This window comes from Paramormyrops kingsleyae, chromosome 4 (genome assembly GCF_048594095.1).
Source record: "Paramormyrops kingsleyae isolate MSU_618 chromosome 4, PKINGS_0.4, whole genome shotgun sequence".
Classification (NCBI taxonomy): Eukaryota; Metazoa; Chordata; class Actinopteri; order Osteoglossiformes; family Mormyridae; genus Paramormyrops; species Paramormyrops kingsleyae.
Window position 1 is genome coordinate 22,989,870 of NC_132800.1, and position 19,156 is coordinate 23,009,025.

A 19,156-nucleotide genomic window follows, 5' to 3' on the forward strand; every position below is an offset into this window, starting at 1 on the left:
TTGGTCAGTTGAGACATTTGCAGGTTCGTTCTTTTCAAATAATGACCGCTCCAAAGTAATAACGCATAGCCGGTACTACTTGTATGTTTAAAATCAGTCCGCGCCAACAAAGATTATCGTTTAAAAATGTTAATTTAAAACAAATGTCAATAAAATGTTTCAAATTTATATTCATGTCCAGTTTTTTTCCTTATGTGGCAAGTAGCCGTGTAATTAGCGGGATAATGTACAGGCAGCCGGTAGTTATCGCGAAATAAGCCCCTTCAGTGTGATACAAGACCCTCCGCTTCGCGTCGGGTCCTGATCACACTGTCGGGGCTTATTTCTGCGATAACTACCGGCTGCCTGTACATTATCCCTTACATAACGGACATGCAGGCTCCGGCGAGAAGGCGCGTGGCGTGCCGGTGACATGCAGCGCAGATACGGAGTAGGGATTATTAATAGTCACGCATCTGGTCAGGTAAAGTTGGATTACTATATGTACAATATAATAATCTATACCACAAGTGTGTCTGCTGAGGTGTGGCATGAGTAAATGGTGTTCTGTAGTGTTCTGGGCATACAGCAAATCTGGATATAACGGACTGTTTTGCCAGGTCCCTTGAAGTCCGTTATAAGTGGATTTTACTCTACAGGAGGTAAATGCAAATAGGCACATTTAGTAGCAACCAGTGGATATAAAGCCCCCAAGAAAACTGATACATGGAGAGATATCACCTTCTCTGTGAACGCTTGCTGTGATAGCAAGGCCAATGCGCTGAAACAGACCTATTTATAATCCGCTTGATTGCCGTTACAACCATGAAAATAATTTCTACATTTTAAAATTTATTCAAATACTATCATTTTATCAACTGTAGACTTAACAAAACTGCTATAACCAATTATTTTGAACAAACTCAAATGTGCGTACGAATGGTCTTGAGTATGCGTAGATTATGTTCTTAGCTAAGAACAAATTCAGATGAAACATTGGTGAATGTCAGAATCTTCAAAAAAAAAAAAAAAAAAGTCCGTACGTGAGGTTTAAGAACAAGTTTGTTCGTAAGAACTGTTGGTGAATGAGGTCCAATAAATTCACTAAGGAAACTGTTGTATCAGAGATGTTATATGAGGTAACTAAACACATCATTAATGTGCAACAAAGGAGTGAGGATACATTGGTTGACGCTGTTGAATCGTATCACTAGTTAATTTCTGGGGACACACACACTGTACAACCCTTTTAATCAAGTAATTTTCATTTTATTACAATTCAATATACATATTAACTTGAATATTATAGATTTAAAATTCACGCAGAAAATGTATAGTAGCAAAAAACAAGACATGATTAAACACAAGTCATTCAAAAATGTAATAGAAAAAAGGTTAAGCTGTATCATCTGTTTACAAAATACAAACAGGGACTAGTACATATCATGACACCAATTTTGGCATTTAACACTTTGTTTCTTTTCTTAAAGTGTTATATTTTGCAAAAGAAATTTCAATAATAATGTTAAGTTCTCAGGTTATTGCAGATTTCATTATTGATCAAACTGTGATTATTATGATTAACTGATTAACCACTATTCATATTAAAACTGACAGTGTTCTTTGATAACACACTTTATAATGAATAATGGTTTAAGGGTCACCACAACATATCAAGTGCATCAACAAACTTAAAATCCTAAACCATGAACTGCTGCTGAGCAAAATATTCCACACCTCCACCAAAACTATTCCCGTCTCTCTGCCTTTTTGTCCCCCATTAAAAGTGAAATTAAAGAACTGATTGTGCCATTTGGGTCAAGGATCACTACAAGAGGAACACGGATTTGTCTTTCCTGATAGATGCGATTCTGCATGGTCATTGCCAGCATTGAGTCAATGCCCAGGGCTGCAAGTGTCATGTCATCTCCGAGTTCCTCCATTTCAATGTTGAAGATTTCACAAAGCAAACATTTGACATATTCCTCTGATGTAGTGGGGGGAATCACATTCAGGTCCATGGGACTGAGATGCTTTGCTTCGTGGAATATTTTTTCCATTAATGGAACAAAGCGTACACTCATAAAGCTATTGAGGTGCAAGACGTTGCTGAATAGGTTTTTGAAGCTGAATTTGCAAACAATCTGCTGAGCGTTATTCTGGAGCAAACACCTCTCCAGGCTATTGTGGACCTCTGATACATCCATTACAAGTAGCCCCTTATCTTCCAAAAGCATCTGCAAATGCGCCTTGTCCAACAGGAGACCCAAGTTCAATGGCCCCCAGTTAATGGTCTGCGCAGCAAGGCCAAGTTTTCGCCGATAATGGCAAAACATGTCCATGAAAGAGTTAGCTGCAGCATAGTTTGATTGAGCTGCATTGCCGATGCCTGATGCAACAGAGGAATAGCACACAAAGTAGTCTAACCTGAAATCCCTTGTTGCACGATGCAGGTTCAGCACCCCATTAACCTTGGGTCGCAGAACTTTAAAAAAATCTGACTTATCAAGAGTAGCAATCAGCCCATCATGCAACACAACTGCACTATGGAACACTCCTTTAATTGGACACAAAGGGAATTTCAGGCTGATATCTTGAACTACTGCTGTGACTTCCGAAGCAATTGAAATGTCACACTGTTTACATGTGACAATGGCTCCATAAGCATCCTGTACAGCATCAATCTCCAGCTGCATTTCATGTGTAGGTTTCCTTCTAGAAAGGATAACAATGTGACCCCCTCCTCGTTTAGCAAGAAACTTGACAGTTTCGAATCCCAGGCCAGAAAGCCCCCCCGATACTATGTACACGGCTTTCCTAAGAAAACGTACCTTTTCCTTCTCATGCACAGGTATTTCTGAAATTTCCTTCATTTTCTCATCATCTAGAACAATCACAGGCATTGTCTTTGAATTAAAATAGGATTCAGGCTCACTACTTTCAGGGACTGCAGTCTGGAAAGTATTGCATTGAAAATTGAAATCTGTTGAGCTGAAATGAGCAGACATGAGCCACTTGGAGATATTTTCCCTCTGACTTTTGAGGTGTGACTTTTGTAAAATCTGTTCCACTTGAAGGATTTCAATGCAAACATTGTCATTCTCATTGTTCAAGATGGTTTGTGAGAGAGCGGTTGGCACTTTGCCACCACAGACTACAGCAATGTGTCTGACCTTAGAATCTTTGCAGGCTTGAGCTACAGAAGTCACATCTACAGGAGATAAAAAGATGAGTACATCATACATCCCACTAGCTTCTGTGGCCACAGTCACATTCCATCCTCCTTTTTTCACTGCTGCTGTCAAAACCTGAGCCAGATGCGAGTTACGTTCTGATGAAATGATGCCCAACACTGATCCATTCTGCTTCACTTCAGGCAACATACGACGCAAGATCTCCCAGGATATCACAAAGTAGGACATGCATGGAACATCTACAGGAAATGAAAGCATGTTTGAACTGTAGCATGCCGATTCTGGAATCCTGAGCTTGGAGGATGCAGCCGCTGGGTAGCAAGAAACAATCTGATCGCCAACTTTAAATTTAGTAACATCGCTACCCACAGCTGTAACTGTACCACTGAAGTCAAGAGCTAGCAGCTTGTGGTTCTTAGAGCTATGTTCACTCCAGTAGAATGTCTGACCATAATTCAGGTCTGATAAACTGACCGGAAAAAAATCAGACGAGTGGACACAAATTTTACTGAGCTGAACCTCAACCATTTGCTCTTTAACTTGGGTATCAGGATCACTGAAGGGAATGGCTGACAGGTTTGAGACACGGTAAGGGTCAGCAGTCTGTATTGTGAAACACTCAGACTGAGATTGGCAGACACTTCTCTTGTCAAGAGCTTTGAAAGATGTATTGGAAAGGGTAAGAGAGTAAATCTGGCCTTGGCTTACAATGGCCTCTGGGTATTTTGCAGAGGGGTAAGAATGAATCACCTGACTGAGAGCTTGAATGTCATTTTTTGAAAGTGACCCAACATCAATGAACTGGAATGTAATAAGTTCCACCTCTGCTGCAAGTGATCTGGTTAGGCCACTAAGCACAAAACCGGGAGTGATCTGATCTACTGTCTTTTCTGTTGATCTGTAAGTTATTACTCTGATAGAACGGGGGAAGTATTCCTCAGTAAGCTTGAGCACAATTTGCCGGAAATCCTCACAGCAGTTTACCAAGTGCTCTAGAGTACTTTCTGTATCCAGATCTGTGATGTTTCTGATACCCCACATGAATAAGATGTCTTCATACTTCTTATTGGGGAAATCAAATTTTGACAGAAAGTCACCAGCATTCCCGTTTGATAATTCTCTCTCATTCCTTGGTAGCACATAAGTGGAATCTGGGTGCAAGTGCTGTTTTAACTCATCAGCTAAGCCCATGTCATCTGCAAACACAAAAGCTTTGCATTTGTTACTGGTGTTTGGCTTCTCTTCATCAGTCACATCAAATTTGTATTCAAAGAATAAATCTTTGACATCAGAGGGCTCACTGCCAATGTAAGTGATCCTCACATGTTTAAGCTCAGCCAAAACCTGACCCTTCCTGTCTAGGAAGTAACCGCATACATCAAAGAAGTCAGCTTCATTTTGAGTTTTGTGTACATACAAGAACATTTCTTCCTGTAGAGGTTCAGATATGGTTAAAGAACCCACCAATGATGGGAACATTGGTCTTGCCCTTGATCGATCTATTCCAATCACTGCTGCCATTTGCATGAAGTAATCCAACACTACTGGGTGAATGCAGTAATCGTGAAGATGATTCAGAATTGCATCTGGAAGTTTTACAAGGGTGACAACTTCAATAAACTCTTCTCCACGGTACAGATCTCCAATGTTTCTGAAAACAGAGTCATATTGGAATCCCAGCTGATTGACTATGTCATAGAATTCCTCCGACTGCAAAACTGAGGTGCATCTCTTGAAAATACCATCCAGTGAAACATTCTGTCTCTTCGTTGTTATTGTTGGCCTATGTTTGATGCTCCCCGATGCATAAGTTGCTGAGGAAGAATATATTTTAACAGTTTTTTCATTCTCTCCTGCATCAAGTTGTACTGTTATTGCAGGAGAATTATGGCTCAAAACAAATGGATTTTGAAAACTTATGTTTAGGTCCAATGAATTGAGGGGGACCTTTGGTTTTGAACTTGCAATGAAGGATGCTAGAGCCAATTCAACATAGAAGGCTCCCGGGATGATTGGGACACCATTGTTCTTGTGGTCATAAAGGTAGGATGTTGATTCAGAAGACAAGTTACAAAGGAAGCTGTTGGGACCTATGTTGGTGAGCACAGGATGCCCACTTCCATTGCCTGCTTGCGTTTTGGCAGACAGGCTTTTCTTGGTTCGGTCAAATTCATACCTTGGGTAGGGTGTTGGCAATGCCTCGTACCCACGGTAAAACTGTTCCCAGTTTACTGGCACTCCAAGTTCAAATAGTCTGCACACAACATTAAGCATTGCCACATGGTCTTTTTCTGGCTGTGCAGTGGAAAACACAATAGCGTCTTCTCCCAGAGTCTCTATAATGTTCCTTTGCAAGGCTGGTCTGGGCCCGATCTCAACGAAAATGACATTCTTCCTTCCCTCAGCTGCTGCTTTCAGAGTCTGGTCAAAGACTACGGGCTCTCTTATGTTTCTAGCCCAGTATTTTCCAGTTGAAAATTCTCCTTTGCAAAATGCCTTTCCTGTCACTGTGGAAAAAAGCTCTGCTACTGTTTCATTCGCCTGCAAAGACCCTATGCTTTTTTCTACTTCAGTCAGAATGGGATCCATTATATGACTATGATAAGCTGTAGTGACATTCAAAACACGGATGAACAAGTTTTTGTTTGGGAAAGAGCTTTGGAGCTCCTGTTGAAGGCCGTCTACTGCATCTGCATCACCCGCTAAGGTACAAGACCGAGGGCTGTTCTTGGCAGCCAAGCAAATCCTTCCTGCATAAGCAGCAAGTAGCTTCTCAATTTCTGACACTTCTATGTTGCCGACAACAAGCATTTTCCCAGAATTCACCCGTCTCTGCAAAGAACTTCGATAATATATTACTTTCACTGTATCCTCCAAGGACAGGAGACCAGAACAATGGGCAGCAGCAACCTCACCAACTGAATGCCCAATAATGGCATCTGGCTTGATACCCCAGTGTGTTAGGAGACAGTTAATTGCAATCTGAATGGCCAAAAGAAGTGGCTGCACCTCATCTGCTTCAGAGAAATTACCATCACTATCCAACATCTCAAAGATACTTGCTTGGCTGTACTTTTGGAGGATGCCGTCCATTTCCTTAATTTTATCCCTGAAAACAGGCTCTTCCCTCAACAGTTGTTTACACATGCCTTTGTAGGTGACCCCATTTCCACAAAACACAAACACTACCTTAGGATCTGCCTTTGATGGCACAATTTTTTTTTTGAGCGAAGACGTCAGTTGTTCTTCTAAATGGCTAAGAGAAGATGCCAGGAAAGCTTTCCTATATTTGTGTTTTGCGTGAGTCCTTCTACATGTTGATGTATATGCTAAATCTGTGAGGTGATCAGTGTCATCAGAGCTTATCCATTGAGCTGTGCTCGCCATCATCAAAGTGAGTGACTTTTCACTGCTTCCAGAAAGAGTGACAATTATAGGCAAATGCTTTGATTTGCTACTACAAACAGTCTTGTGCTCCCTCACAACTGCGTGGGCATTTGTGCCCCCAAACCCGAAGCAGTTCACACCTGCAGCCCTTCCAAATGGACCACTCACTTCCCACTTCTCTGCTGACACTGGAACTTTCACACATAATGCCTGGGCATCAATACTTGCACTGTCCTCAGAGTAGAACACTGAAGGAACTATGACTTCGTGGTGCATCATGAGAAGTACCTTGATAAGTCCTGCCATTCCAGCTGCAGACTCTGTGTGCCCAATGTTACCTTTCACAGAGCCCATACAAAGTGGTGCTGATCCTGCAGATCTGCCTTTGGCAATGACTGTAGAGATGCTTTCTGCTTCAGTGGAATCTCCAACCAGGGTTCCTGTCCCGTGAGCCTCTACATACTGGATATGAGATGGATCAATGTTCGTATAAACCATCTGCAGCAGCTCCTTCTGCTGGACCACAGATGGCTTGGTTATTGGAGTGACAGAATGGCCGTCCTGGTTCACAGCGCTTGTGGTTATGACACCCCACACATGGTCAAGGTCACTTAGAGCCTGTTATTAAAAAACAAAAAGATAATGAGGATTGATAATGAGTGCCGTTTGCCACAGTACAGTACTATGTCATAGTCTGCATTTCGCTGCTTGGGTTTTGGTTCATATCTTTCTGGATGTAACAAAACATCTTGTGTAGAATGGTAGTTCACCTTTTTGAGTGGCTTCAGTAGGACAATCCCACAACCTTCCCCTCTCCCATAACCATTTGCGTGCTGGGAAAATGGCTTGCTAGTTCCATCCGGAGAGATCATCTTTGCTTTACTCAAAGCAACAAAGGTCCATGGCTCCATTATGCTGCTAACGCCACCACAGAGAGCCATCTCACAGTCCCCTGATGTAAGGAAAAATGAAAGACATGCTGTGTCACCTTATACCCAAAAACTACGAAACATCACCTGCTATATCTACATGAGTATTGTGTGGAAAAACAAGATATTTGCAAGCAAAAGAGTTGCAAATGTTCTACTTTAACTATGCCAACAATCATAGAAATGGCATAAGAGCCTTTATTACATTACATGAAATACAGTGAAATTAATTTTACATAAATAAATCATATAAATAAAACTGAATGTCCCTTAAGTTTTTATATGGAGGCATTTTAAAATTTCAATTCAGTGAACATTTCTCAATACCACACACAACCTCTCCCTTGTAATTTAACTGAATCAAGGGTAAACTGCATTGCACTTTATTATGCATGAAATAAGGCATTACCGTTTTTTATAGCCTGGATGGCAAGGTGCAGGGCAACAAGCGAGGAGGAGCAGGCAGTGTCAATGGCCAGGGAGGGTCCAGTCAAGTCGAACGTGTAGGATATGCGGTTTGCAGCGATGCTCATTGCTGTTCCTGTACTGTTGCGATGGTTTATTACACTTGGACTGATGGCTGCCATTGATTGCTCATAATCCCGGTTCATGAGACCTTCCGACATCAAGTCAAAACATCAAGAGTGGAACAAAAGTACAGATGTGAGAATTTAAGTGATAAAGCACAATGCTGATCAGGTTTTGTGTACAATATTAATGTTACCTATGAACACGCCTGTGCTGGTCCCACTGATTTTCTCCATTGGAATCCCAGCATCCTCTAGGGCTCTGTAGGAACATTCTAAAAGGAGCTTCTGCTGAGGATCCATCAGCCCAGCTTCATCATCATCGATGCTGAAGAACTTGTGGTCAAATTCATTGAACCTGTAGCAGCATCAGAAATGCTACACTGTTAGCTGTTTGTTTCAGGTGCTCATGTCCTCACAAACCAATCTAGGGTTAAGATCATATTATACATTAGTTTAAAGGATCAAGTTGGCAATCAGCCAGGATATAGTGGCAATATCAATGCCAGGAAATACAATCAATCAAGAATCAGCTCCTGTGGTAATATTTAACATACATATTAGTCATCTACAGGATGCCATTGATGCTCTAATGTAGGGGTCTCCAACTCCGGTCCTGGAGAGCTACTATCCAGTAGGTTTTCTATCCTACTTGGCTTCTGATGAGCCACACCTGCTCCTGTTATTTACCTGAGAACAGGTGTGGCTCATCAGAAGCCAGGTAGGATTGAAAACCGACTGGATAGTAGCTCTAATGATAGTCTAATTCTAACTAGTAACTTTTATAGGTACACTTCATCTCTGCATATGTTCAGTGTTTTGTGTAAATACTGCATTTGTACTGCAGTGTCAGTAAAAATCGGTGAGGAGATCAGAGTCCAGGATTGCACTTTCAGGAGCTCTGCAAGCCCCAGCCTGCATCTTATGTCACAGTTGTAATCTTTCTGATCAAATCCTTTGGGTGCATCAATGCAAATCATATTACACTGCAAATGGTAAATTAAAAAGTTAAATGTAAAACATTCAAGTGCCAACTTTGTTTTTTGTTAACATGAAGTGCATCGCTAATAATTTTATAGGCCCAATGCCTCTATCAAGAATTTTTGTGTTTCAGTTTTCTGTAACACAAATACTTTGCCATCTTACCCATCGATCAGGGAGGCTCGTTCCGTACGAGATTTACCCGGCTTGCTGTCGTCAGGATCATAACAATGGGTGCAGTCAAACCTCTCTCCTGGAACCTGGACAGCACAGTTCCTTCCTGCCTGAAGAACCTTCCAGAAGTTGTCAAGTCCCTCTCCTTAAAAGAACAAAATGTTATCAACTACAAACAAGGTTTGTTATTACAAGTAAGGTTTTATGCGACTGTGGGTGATGTACATATTCATGCTATACAGAAAATAAGCTTGACAAATTGTGCTTTATTGTAATCAAATCTCATTTATCCTCTATCGTTTACATGTTTGGTATGTGTTCAAGTAGCCACTTTTAATACTGTATACAGTATCTGTGCTTTGATTTACTGCAATTCCATGGACTCTAGACACTATGGGAGGTCTGAACAGATATGAATCAAGTTGGGCCAAGGAGTCAAGCTGAAACAGTCAGGAGTGTAGGAGATGGGTGTGGAGAGACTCTGAAGGGTCATCTACACATTACATGACCATCTTGCCTAGAGAAATGGTTGACAGTCTCCAGTGGTAGTGCTCAAACCAAAACTGTCCTATTCAAATTTGTCGTAATGCTGGATCATCCTCTCCCCCATACTGCAACATAGCAGAGCACATTGGACTTCTCACCCGAACGGCATAAGTTTAAAGACTATCTAGGTTAAAATATTGGAAACATGCCCATTATATACAGACACCATAGTGATGGTCTGCATCATAAAATGTGTTACAAGGCCAAGGACCTAAAACCAGCTATATATCGGCGCACCCATCAGAACCATATAATGTTGGACATATAAGACAACAATTCTCCCATCGTTTCTACTGGTGATGACTGCAAAGACAAGCTGGAGAAATTTCCTTTTAATACTGGAACGTGTTGTTGGGGAAGCTGGTGACTACATACTGTTTGCCATATAAGGTTTATAATTAGGTGACGTAGCTTTTACGTAATAGGATTAAACAGTCAATTGATTGAGTACTAGAATGTGTTCTTACCGCCTGGAAAATTGCAGCCGATGCCGACAACGGCGATCTCTTCCCCTGTGACACCCATGCTGGCAGCTCAATAATCCATACAGATCCTGGTGAGAGAGAGGTGGGGGGTATAAAAATACCTTAGGAAAAGCATGACATCATTGGTTTCATTCACTAGGGGCTATAGCCAGGAGTATTTTAAGCCTAGCTGTCACGGCATGGCAGGGTGGAGACGGGAAAAAGGCGATGATCAATTTATGTCTCCAAGAAACATGGGATTTATTAAAAACAATGTTAAGAGAAATTGTGTAAATGAAGCATGCTGGTTCAGCATATTGACTTTGATTAAAAAAAGAAGTGTTTGATCTATTAACTGTCAGGGTCAGCCCCTGTTGTCCCACTCTGTGTCCCTTCCCCGTTTGGCCAGCAGGTGTCGCTGGTCATCCCATCCTTCGTGTTAAGTCTTTGTTCTCCCCTGTGACCTGTCTGGCCACATGGCTCCATGTGTTGAGCTTGTGGTTGCCTGTGATCCTTGTCCTGTTTTTGAATCCTGCCTCCTCTGTTTTTGTATTTTGCTCCCTAGTGTTTCATTTGAGTTTTTCTAGTTCTTGTATCTGGTGATTTTGTATTTGGTTTTTGGCTAATTTTTTGCTTAGCTGGACAACGTGTCGGATATAAAGGTACCTCAGTTTATCTTCGTTCACTTACAATTAGCCCAAACTACCTTAAATACGACTAATCATGAAATCCAATTCTAGCCTGGTTAGATAACACATTACGCGCGGTACTTTATGTATAAAACTCCGTAGCAATACGTCCACAGTTAATTTGGACCGTATAGTATACGCGACCGATTTAATGAGCCACAAATAAGATGTAGTGCTTAAACAGTATAAAACTACAACTTTCACTTCTGTTGAAAGGGGCGCAGCCATCTTTGATTCTGAACTACCGAAAACTTAACTTCCGTTACTACGCATGCGCACACTTACGACTTCTGGGAGGAGGCGTGCTATTCTTACAGCGTCGCGTCGCATTTCATCGTTTGTTGATTTTTGATGAGAACGTCGACAGCGGGAGGAAAGAAGATTTAACCGGATAATGGAGGCCACATTAAAAGATGTTATTTCGCACAGGGCATTACTGCCCAATGTGCCTCAGAGAGCGACGTAAAATATGCCGTATAGCCGTCAATTTTACAGTCAAAGATGACATTAATGTTTTTCTCTATGTGCTAAATGAAATTACCATTATGTATTACACCCAGTTCAATGTGCTGTGAAGTTACCTAAACTAAGCCTGCTTTTTCTCTCCTTAGTCATTTCTTTTCTTAATTGTATCAGTGTAATTACCACACACCCGTGTCAGTTATGGCAGCTGTGTCTTGTGGTGCTAAAATTTAAATGAAGCAAATTATTTGTTTGACAGACGACCGATTGTTTTATCTTGGGCCAAACCGCACATCCATTACATAGGCCTAATTGTAAATATATCGTTTGTGAGTAGCCGGAAATGTTATGCCAAGGGGGGTTGGGCGGCCAGTTGACCTTGGACCCCAGAGGATTGTTTCTCCTTGCTGAGGAGTTTTTGGTTCCTGTCCTCTGTTGTCTTCTGGCCTTTTGTTTCTGGTTTTGTAATTTTAGATAAATTTGCATTGTGTTACATGTTTTATGTTGTGCAAATAAAAGTTCTTCACTGTTATTTTGGTGTGATTTTTTAGAAAATGCTGTACATATATCACAACCATTTGATAAGCAAAGTAAGATATAAAATTACCTAAAGTATAATATAAAAGTATAATGCCCATCAGAGCATGTGAGCGAGGAGGAGCGGAGCGGGCGGAATTTGGTCAGAGCGCGGAGCGGGTTTTCTAATTAAGGCTGGAGCGGTCGCTTTGTCTCGCTCCAATTTCGCTCCGATACCGCTCACACTACTATTCTGAGGCGTGCCCAAATCTACCCAGAATTCATCTGTACAATTATCAAGACTGTTACACAAATTGGCCGAGATGGAATTCGCAAAGTATTTCACAAAGGAAACTGATAAATCATACAAGTGTACTATTCTTATCAAACGTATAGATGACAAGAATGTACAGCAAGAACAACAATGTGGTGAAACTGTTTCAGTGAGTAAAGATTCACTTTGGAATCACTTTTCTCAGAAACATGAGTGTGCTACGCGAACAAGCGGAAGCCAGAGCAAAACGCGTGCAAGTTTTATATGGTTGTAGCATATCAAGTCTATAAAGTAAATTAAAGTATAAAAGCCTATAAAGTAAATATTGGTAATCAAATAAATTCGTTTTGTCATTCAAAGTAAGATTTTTTTTTAATTTCACGTAACGTAAAATTTTATTTTAGAGACGTGCTGCATCAACAGAAAAATGAGGAATTTAAAACGTGTCTGTATATTCTTTAGGCTATTAAACCCACTGATTCCTTTATTTTTAAGCCTATTTTTGTGTGGAATGCCATTTCCAAACCTGTCCGTTGTTGCCGATAGGTTGCTTAAAAATAAATATTTTCTGTTCTGACTGGCAATGTTGCCGTTGCTCATATTTCTTTATGACATAAGGCTTCGGTTTAAGGTGACATTTGTTAGGCATGCAGATTATTTGTTCCTCTTTTAAATTGGAGCGAGCGTGGAGCGATTTGACTGGAGCGGGAGGACATTTTAGTGGAGCGAGGAGCGGTGTTGAGCGGAGCGGCTTAGTGCGAATTAGAGCGGAGGAGCGGGCGGAGCCAACAGCCTCGTGAGCGAGGAGCGGAAATTCTCACCGCTCCGCTCCGCTCACATGCTCTGATGCCCATGTCTATAACTAAGGGGACATTTTAGCTTCCTTTCCCTTAATTTTAGCACAGCAGGCAAAGGAAAATGACTTCCGTCTTTAAACTCAAGGAACAACGGGCAGGTTAAGAATTTTGGTTAATGAATAAATAACTTTTCTTTTTTTTCTTTTTTTAAATCAGAATTAGGATATGGGTGCGCAAGATTGATATACAGTCCAATTTCATTACGTTTTCTAAAAAAAATACCACTGGGAAAAACCTTATGTAAGATTACTGTCAGGCACTAAAAGCAACCCGCACACAGATACAAATATTACAATCGGCAAAGCAAAATGGTTTAAATACCACAATAAAGGGACGGCTGAACTACAAATATAAACATCGATGACCCATCTCATAATACGTGATCAATGCATGATGATACACGACTATGGAGTCAGAATAGTGCCATATGTACTTGTATGTGTACTTTCCAATTTGCACCCGTAAAAAGAAATTTGCTCGCACTGAACACAATTTTCGTTCGCAAAAAAATATATTTTGCAAATGCAAGTCAATATTTTTTGTAAATGCGAAACCAAACATCTTCATAAAAATATTTTTTACAAAGATAGAATGATTTTCAAGTACAAAACCTGTATTGCAAATCCAAGTCCTCTTGCAAATACCAACCTGCGAGTGCAAATTCACACTTGCGCATATAAATAATTTTGGCACTAATTTGCCTAGCGCTTTGCAGATAAATATTTGCTCGCATAGTGGTTTCGTGGACGCATACGTAACATTTTCGGTAGTGACCCTCGGGATCCTCTGTGCTGCTCAGATATTTGGTCGATGTCCTAGAAACGGGAGCGCGCATGTCGTCACTTCCGGCTTCGGTCCTCGGAAACCGAGTTCCGACGGTAAATGGAACGCACTATATGCTGCTATTCACTGTAACTCAGGTTGGGCAGTCACATCAGGTCCCGGAGAAACGGGCAGCAGATAAACTATAGCAAAAGGTCAAAAACAATACAACAATTAAACAATTACATACCTCAGCTGAGTGGGCACAGAGTAACTGCAGAAAATATCTGATTACAGATGGAGACTCACGCAGCACTATGTGGGAGCTCTGATCTGGTCTCCCCTTGCTACTCTGGAGCTCTTCCTTAAGTATTCCAAACCAAGTGACAGAATGTCTTTGAAGACTATGTCCTGACCAGATATTGTGATTGATTATTTTAGGTACTGTTTTGATTGTGTGTGTGTGTGTGTGTGTGTGTGTCCTGGAGAACTGCTGATTGTATCAATTCTCAGACCCTAAGCTAATTGAATCACTTTAGGAGGAATGTGGGGATTCCTTTGTTCCACCAGGTGATAAGATCCTCCACTTTGGTGGGTTTAGTCTTATTTTCCATATTTCTCTTATGTGAGAACATACTGCTTTAAAGGTTGAGAGTATTGTACTTGTCATACTGTGACCATTCAAACGAGACCAAACATGGGTGTATGTGTCCCAAGTGTTAGTCTGGGGTAATACCTCCTGTGTCAGTGTGTTAGCGAGAGTAGAGACAGGTGAGACTGGCTTCAAGGCAGCTTCCAACCCACAACCAGAAAGTATAGCGTCTAAACCTCTTGCTCAACATGTTTGCCACACAAGGGCTGAGGTCTGCAAGAGGGAGGGAGAGGGCACTGACCCTGACACTAGCCCTGAGTATTTTAGCCCCGATGTCAATCTGCCTTCAAAAAAAAAGCACCAGATAAACCTGACTTAGTCCCTGATCTTTCTGATGGTTAGAAACTCCTCTGTTGTCAAACCTTTCCCAGATAGCACACGTATGTTGAAATGACATTGATTCCATATCAGACAAAAAGGTTGAAACAACGTTCATCTTCAGTGTTTCACTTTATATCAACCATGAATCAAGGTCCACCATCAGTTTTTCCATATTGAAAGTCTGACCAAAAATCAATTCAGTTTCAATGTTGATAATTTAACGCTGACCATAATTCAGCCTTGAGACAGCACCATGGTATTATCTGGGTTGTAAGATAAGCCTGTCCACACCGATGTTTTGTTAGGGAGCTGACCACAGTGAGGTATGCATAATGAGACACACCCAACATCTCGAAAGTGGATCAAACTGAGTAGGACCTTACCAGTGGCAGAGATTGCAGAAGATCACGTTGTAAATGGTTAAGATAACACTAAAATTACCAGCGTTTTAATTGTTCTGTTTCGTAGTTTATAGTAGGCTACTGTTCTATTGTTTTGTTTATGGTTGTGCCGCGAATGATGGATAAAATAAATTGATTTAAAACATTCATTTTTGTGCGCTCAAACCAGATTTGTTGTAATAAAAATGACAACAGGTGTAGCATTATAGCATAAACGGTACAGCACAGTGCTACGTAATTGCTAAACATTACCGTTACACGATGAAAATGTGAGGCCACAGGCCTTGCAGGCCCCGCCAGTCTGACCTCTGACAAGCCTGCAATGTGTCACCCAGTGTCCTAAGGCAAAGGTCCACCGGACCCAAATCACCAGATCACCACATCAAAAGGGACACCTCACCCCCACTGCGTGGCCAGAATCCTGCAGCCAAATTCCAGTGACAAGGCCTGGCTGCGTCAAGACACAGATGCATCCTACTCTCGCTAACTCACACTGACACAGGAGGTATTACCCCAGACTAACATTAGGGACACATACACCCATGTTTGGTCTCGTTTGAATTGTCACAGTACGACGAGTACAATACTCTCAAACTTAAAGCAGTATGTTCTCACATAAGAGAAATATGGAAAGTAAGAATAAACCCACCAAAGTGGAGAATCTTATCACCTGGTGGAACAAAGGAATCCCTACATTCCTTCTAAAGTGATTCAATTAGCTTAGGGTCTGAGAATTGATACGATCAGCAGTTCTCCAGGACACACACACACACAAAATCAAAACAGTACCTAAAATAATCAATCGCAATATTTGGTCAGGAAATTTAGTCAAAGACATTGTCACTTGGTTTGGAACACGGAAGAGTTCCAGAATAGCAAAGGGAGACACTCTAATCAGAGCTCCCATATGTTTTCTGCAGTTACTCTGTGTCCACTCAGCTGAGGTATGGAATTGTTTTTGATGGTATAGTTTAGGAATTTGTGGCCACATTAGAATTACATTGTTATATTTGATTAAATTGATGTGTCTTGTATTAATTGTGAATAAACTGGATTTCGATTACTTCTTGGCTGTCTGACTTTGCTGACCTCTGCATGCTTCCCGTAGACTGGGTTTATTTCCCCAGTCAGAGTCAAAACGGCCATTTGACTCGGGTATATTCGCTTCATTACATGCAACACTCTTGCCGCCTCTGACTCGACCCCGATTCTCCGGGACCCGATGTGGCTGCCCAAGCGGAGTTACGGCGAAGTTCGGCTCAGCCTCGGAGGCGCGCACACGCCGAGTTACGGCGAAGTTCGGCTCAGCCTCGGAGGCGCGCACACGCCGAGTTACGGCGAAGTTCGGCTCAGCCTCGGAGGCGCGCACACGCCGAGTTACGGCGAAGTTCGGCTCAGCCTCGGAGGCGCGCACACGCCGAGTTACGGCGAAGTTCGGCTCCAGCCTCCCAGGAGTTATATGAGTCCCCGGCCCGAACGGTCGTCTAGGCTGACATTGTATTGCGTTTTAGTGATTTCCCAACTTCTGAACCTAGTCCTACGTAGCAGATCCGTGGATCGCCCTATTGGCTGAGACGAATCCGGTGTACTCCACCGTCCGGGATTAGTGGGAGATCAGCGTTACGATTCCCAGTCTAGGGTTGGGGATTGCCAGAAAGGTAAAGGTGAGGTAAAGGTGAGGTAAAGGTGAGGTAAAGGTGAGGTAAAGGTGAGGTAAAGGTGAGGTAAAGGGAGGGAGGGAGGATGAGACAAGCGGGGAGTAAGGGAAAGGGAACACGGGAAACAATAGGGATCTTTTTTTATGTTTTTTTATTTTTCACAAACACCAGGTGTAACAGACTTCGGGAGTGACAAGGCCAAAACAAACAAAACACCCCTACCGAACGAACCCGATCTAAACTAATCCTGCGTGAGATAAACAAAGTATAAGCAAAACAAAAATACTACCACCTAGCTCCCTAACCAAACAATAAATCGTCACGACTCGCAAAACAAAAAGGCAGTCACTCCTTACACAAACCTAGTACGAACACTCAGCAAACACACAAAAAACACAAGCAACGGTACCGAAGGAAGAAGGGCTTTTCTTTTCAGGAACAGGAAATGACGAGGGGCGCATCGGAGTCGTCGTGGGCGGGGTCTGGTGGAGGAGGCGGAGCCAAGGACAATCAGTGCCCAGCGCATGAGGCGCTGGTTAGCATTGCACATGCGTTCTAAAAATACTAGAGGATTATGGTCAGTGCTCAACCCGTGGTGGTGTGTACTATCTCCGAGATACACTTCGTGTTGTAGGGCCAATAAGAGGGCTAGTGCCTCTTTCTCGATGGCACTATAAACTAGCTGGTGTTTCAAGAACTTCTTCGAGAAGTAGCATACGGGGTGATCGAGTCCGTGGCGATCCTCCTGTAGGGGGACTGCACCGACACCCACACCACTAGCGTCCACCTCCAGCTTGAAGGGCTTGGTGAGGTCTGGGGCAGCCAGCACTGGGGAACTGCTAAGCAATAGCTTTACAGCATCAAAGGCGACCTGGCACGCGGGGGACCAAACGAACTTTACATTTTTTGCGAAGCAACTGCGTAAGGGCTGCGACCGCATCTGAGAAGTTCCGACAGAAACAACGATAATAACCAGCCATTCCCAGGAAACGTTTTAACTCCCGCGGGGTCTGCGGAACTGGGACTGACCCGATAGCTTGGACCTTTATATCCAGGGGCTTTAGCTTACCGTGACCAACTTGTTTCCCAAGGTAACTAACTGTACCTTTACCAAATTCACATCTTCTAGGTTGAGCACTAGTGAAGCCTATTGCATCAGCAATACAAAGAAAAGCCCATGTGTAATCTGAATAACAAATGTTATGACTAAAACATTATAAAAGGTCTTTAATCAAACTGGACTCATAATTTGGTTTTACCTAAAAGGATAAGTACATTTGCAGGAGCGCTCGGATGGACCTACAGGCATTCCAACCCTTCGGCTGTCTAATTGGATTCCGCCATTGGATGGTTCCCTACAAAAATATATGGAAAACAGGGATCTTTCAGGTATTTTCGCTTGGCCCCCTAGTAATGTATAATAATATATCCCCGGTGCCGATCGGGGTGCGCCTCCCTCGGTCAATTAATCGCAAACGACCGGTCGTGGTTACAGTTAGAATGGAAAATTTCTTCATGGTTTCTAAGTTTTATAACCATTATGAAAAGCAATTCGCGACCGCCCACCGGTCTCTAGCGATCCCCACTGTCGTGTAGTGGGTCCACACAAACACTGCTTTCGCTTAGTTAAATATCTTTACTGAGCATCTCAGACGACGTATGCAAAAAAACCCTAACATCCCGGTCACACCAATAACGCATACAACCCCCACCCCTCGTGACATCATCGAGTCAAATGGCAAACAGGTTACTTACACCACACCCACTTTAGGAACCTCGCGGTTAACAGATACCACATCATCACTTAGCCTATATATACCGCTAATTTGATTAATCTTAATAAAAAGGAAATTCCATTAGGACTCAGTTTTGCTATATTATATATAGATATAGATAGTACACCATATTGTTCAAAATGAAAGAAAAGTATTTATGTAGATGAATTAATATATAAATGATTAAATAAATTAAGTGAATAAATACACATTTCAATTAAACGTGCCAGTTTATTTTTAAATATTAAATCAAATGTATTTCATAATAATGCTATCTTCACTAAACAGTAATAATTAAATCAAATTATCTCAGTGATATGCAGGTCGAGTTTTGTCTGATCCAGTCACGTTCGATCTCATTTACGTCCGAGGTCCATACATAGTGAATAATATATATTACTCGAGAGACGCCTGAAAGCGGACGTTGTAGGACGTTTGTGGGTGTAGCGCTCTTTAATATAACGTGCTGTGAATTTAGTTACATTATTATTTGCGGTCGAGTGCTTTGTGTATACTACAGTGCTGACTTAGTGTCTTGTCTCTCCCCTTTAAATATGGGGATAAACCCAGATTGACTTGCGTCTCGTGGGTGCCAAATGGGAACGCAA

General features: G+C 42.0%; 1 protein-coding gene and 1 long non-coding RNA gene across 2 annotated transcripts in view; one reads left to right on the forward strand and one right to left on the reverse strand.

Moving 5' to 3' along the window:
* The first annotated feature begins 294 nt into the window (after window positions 1-294).
* On the forward strand, window positions 295-10,558 carry LOC140588785 (uncharacterized). Its single transcript, XR_011989992.1, has 3 exons — window positions 295-463; window positions 9,174-9,351; window positions 9,560-10,558. It is a non-coding gene; the product is annotated as an uncharacterized lncRNA (long non-coding RNA).
* Window positions 1,227-19,156, reverse strand: part of LOC111844819 (phenolphthiocerol/phthiocerol polyketide synthase subunit C-like) — an 18,087-nt gene continuing 157 nt past the window's right edge. The window contains exons 2-7 of the mRNA XM_072710890.1: window positions 10,185-10,270; window positions 9,163-9,316; window positions 8,214-8,374; window positions 7,899-8,105; window positions 7,331-7,512; window positions 1,227-7,178 (exon numbers count right to left, since the gene is read on the reverse strand). Of these exons, the coding sequence (XP_072566991.1) occupies window positions 1,728-7,178; window positions 7,331-7,512; window positions 7,899-8,105; window positions 8,214-8,374; window positions 9,163-9,316; window positions 10,185-10,242 (6,213 nt within the window). The 5' untranslated portion in view covers window positions 10,243-10,270 and the 3' untranslated portion in view covers window positions 1,227-1,727. The remainder of the gene's footprint in view (window positions 7,179-7,330; window positions 7,513-7,898; window positions 8,106-8,213; window positions 8,375-9,162; window positions 9,317-10,184; window positions 10,271-19,156) is intronic.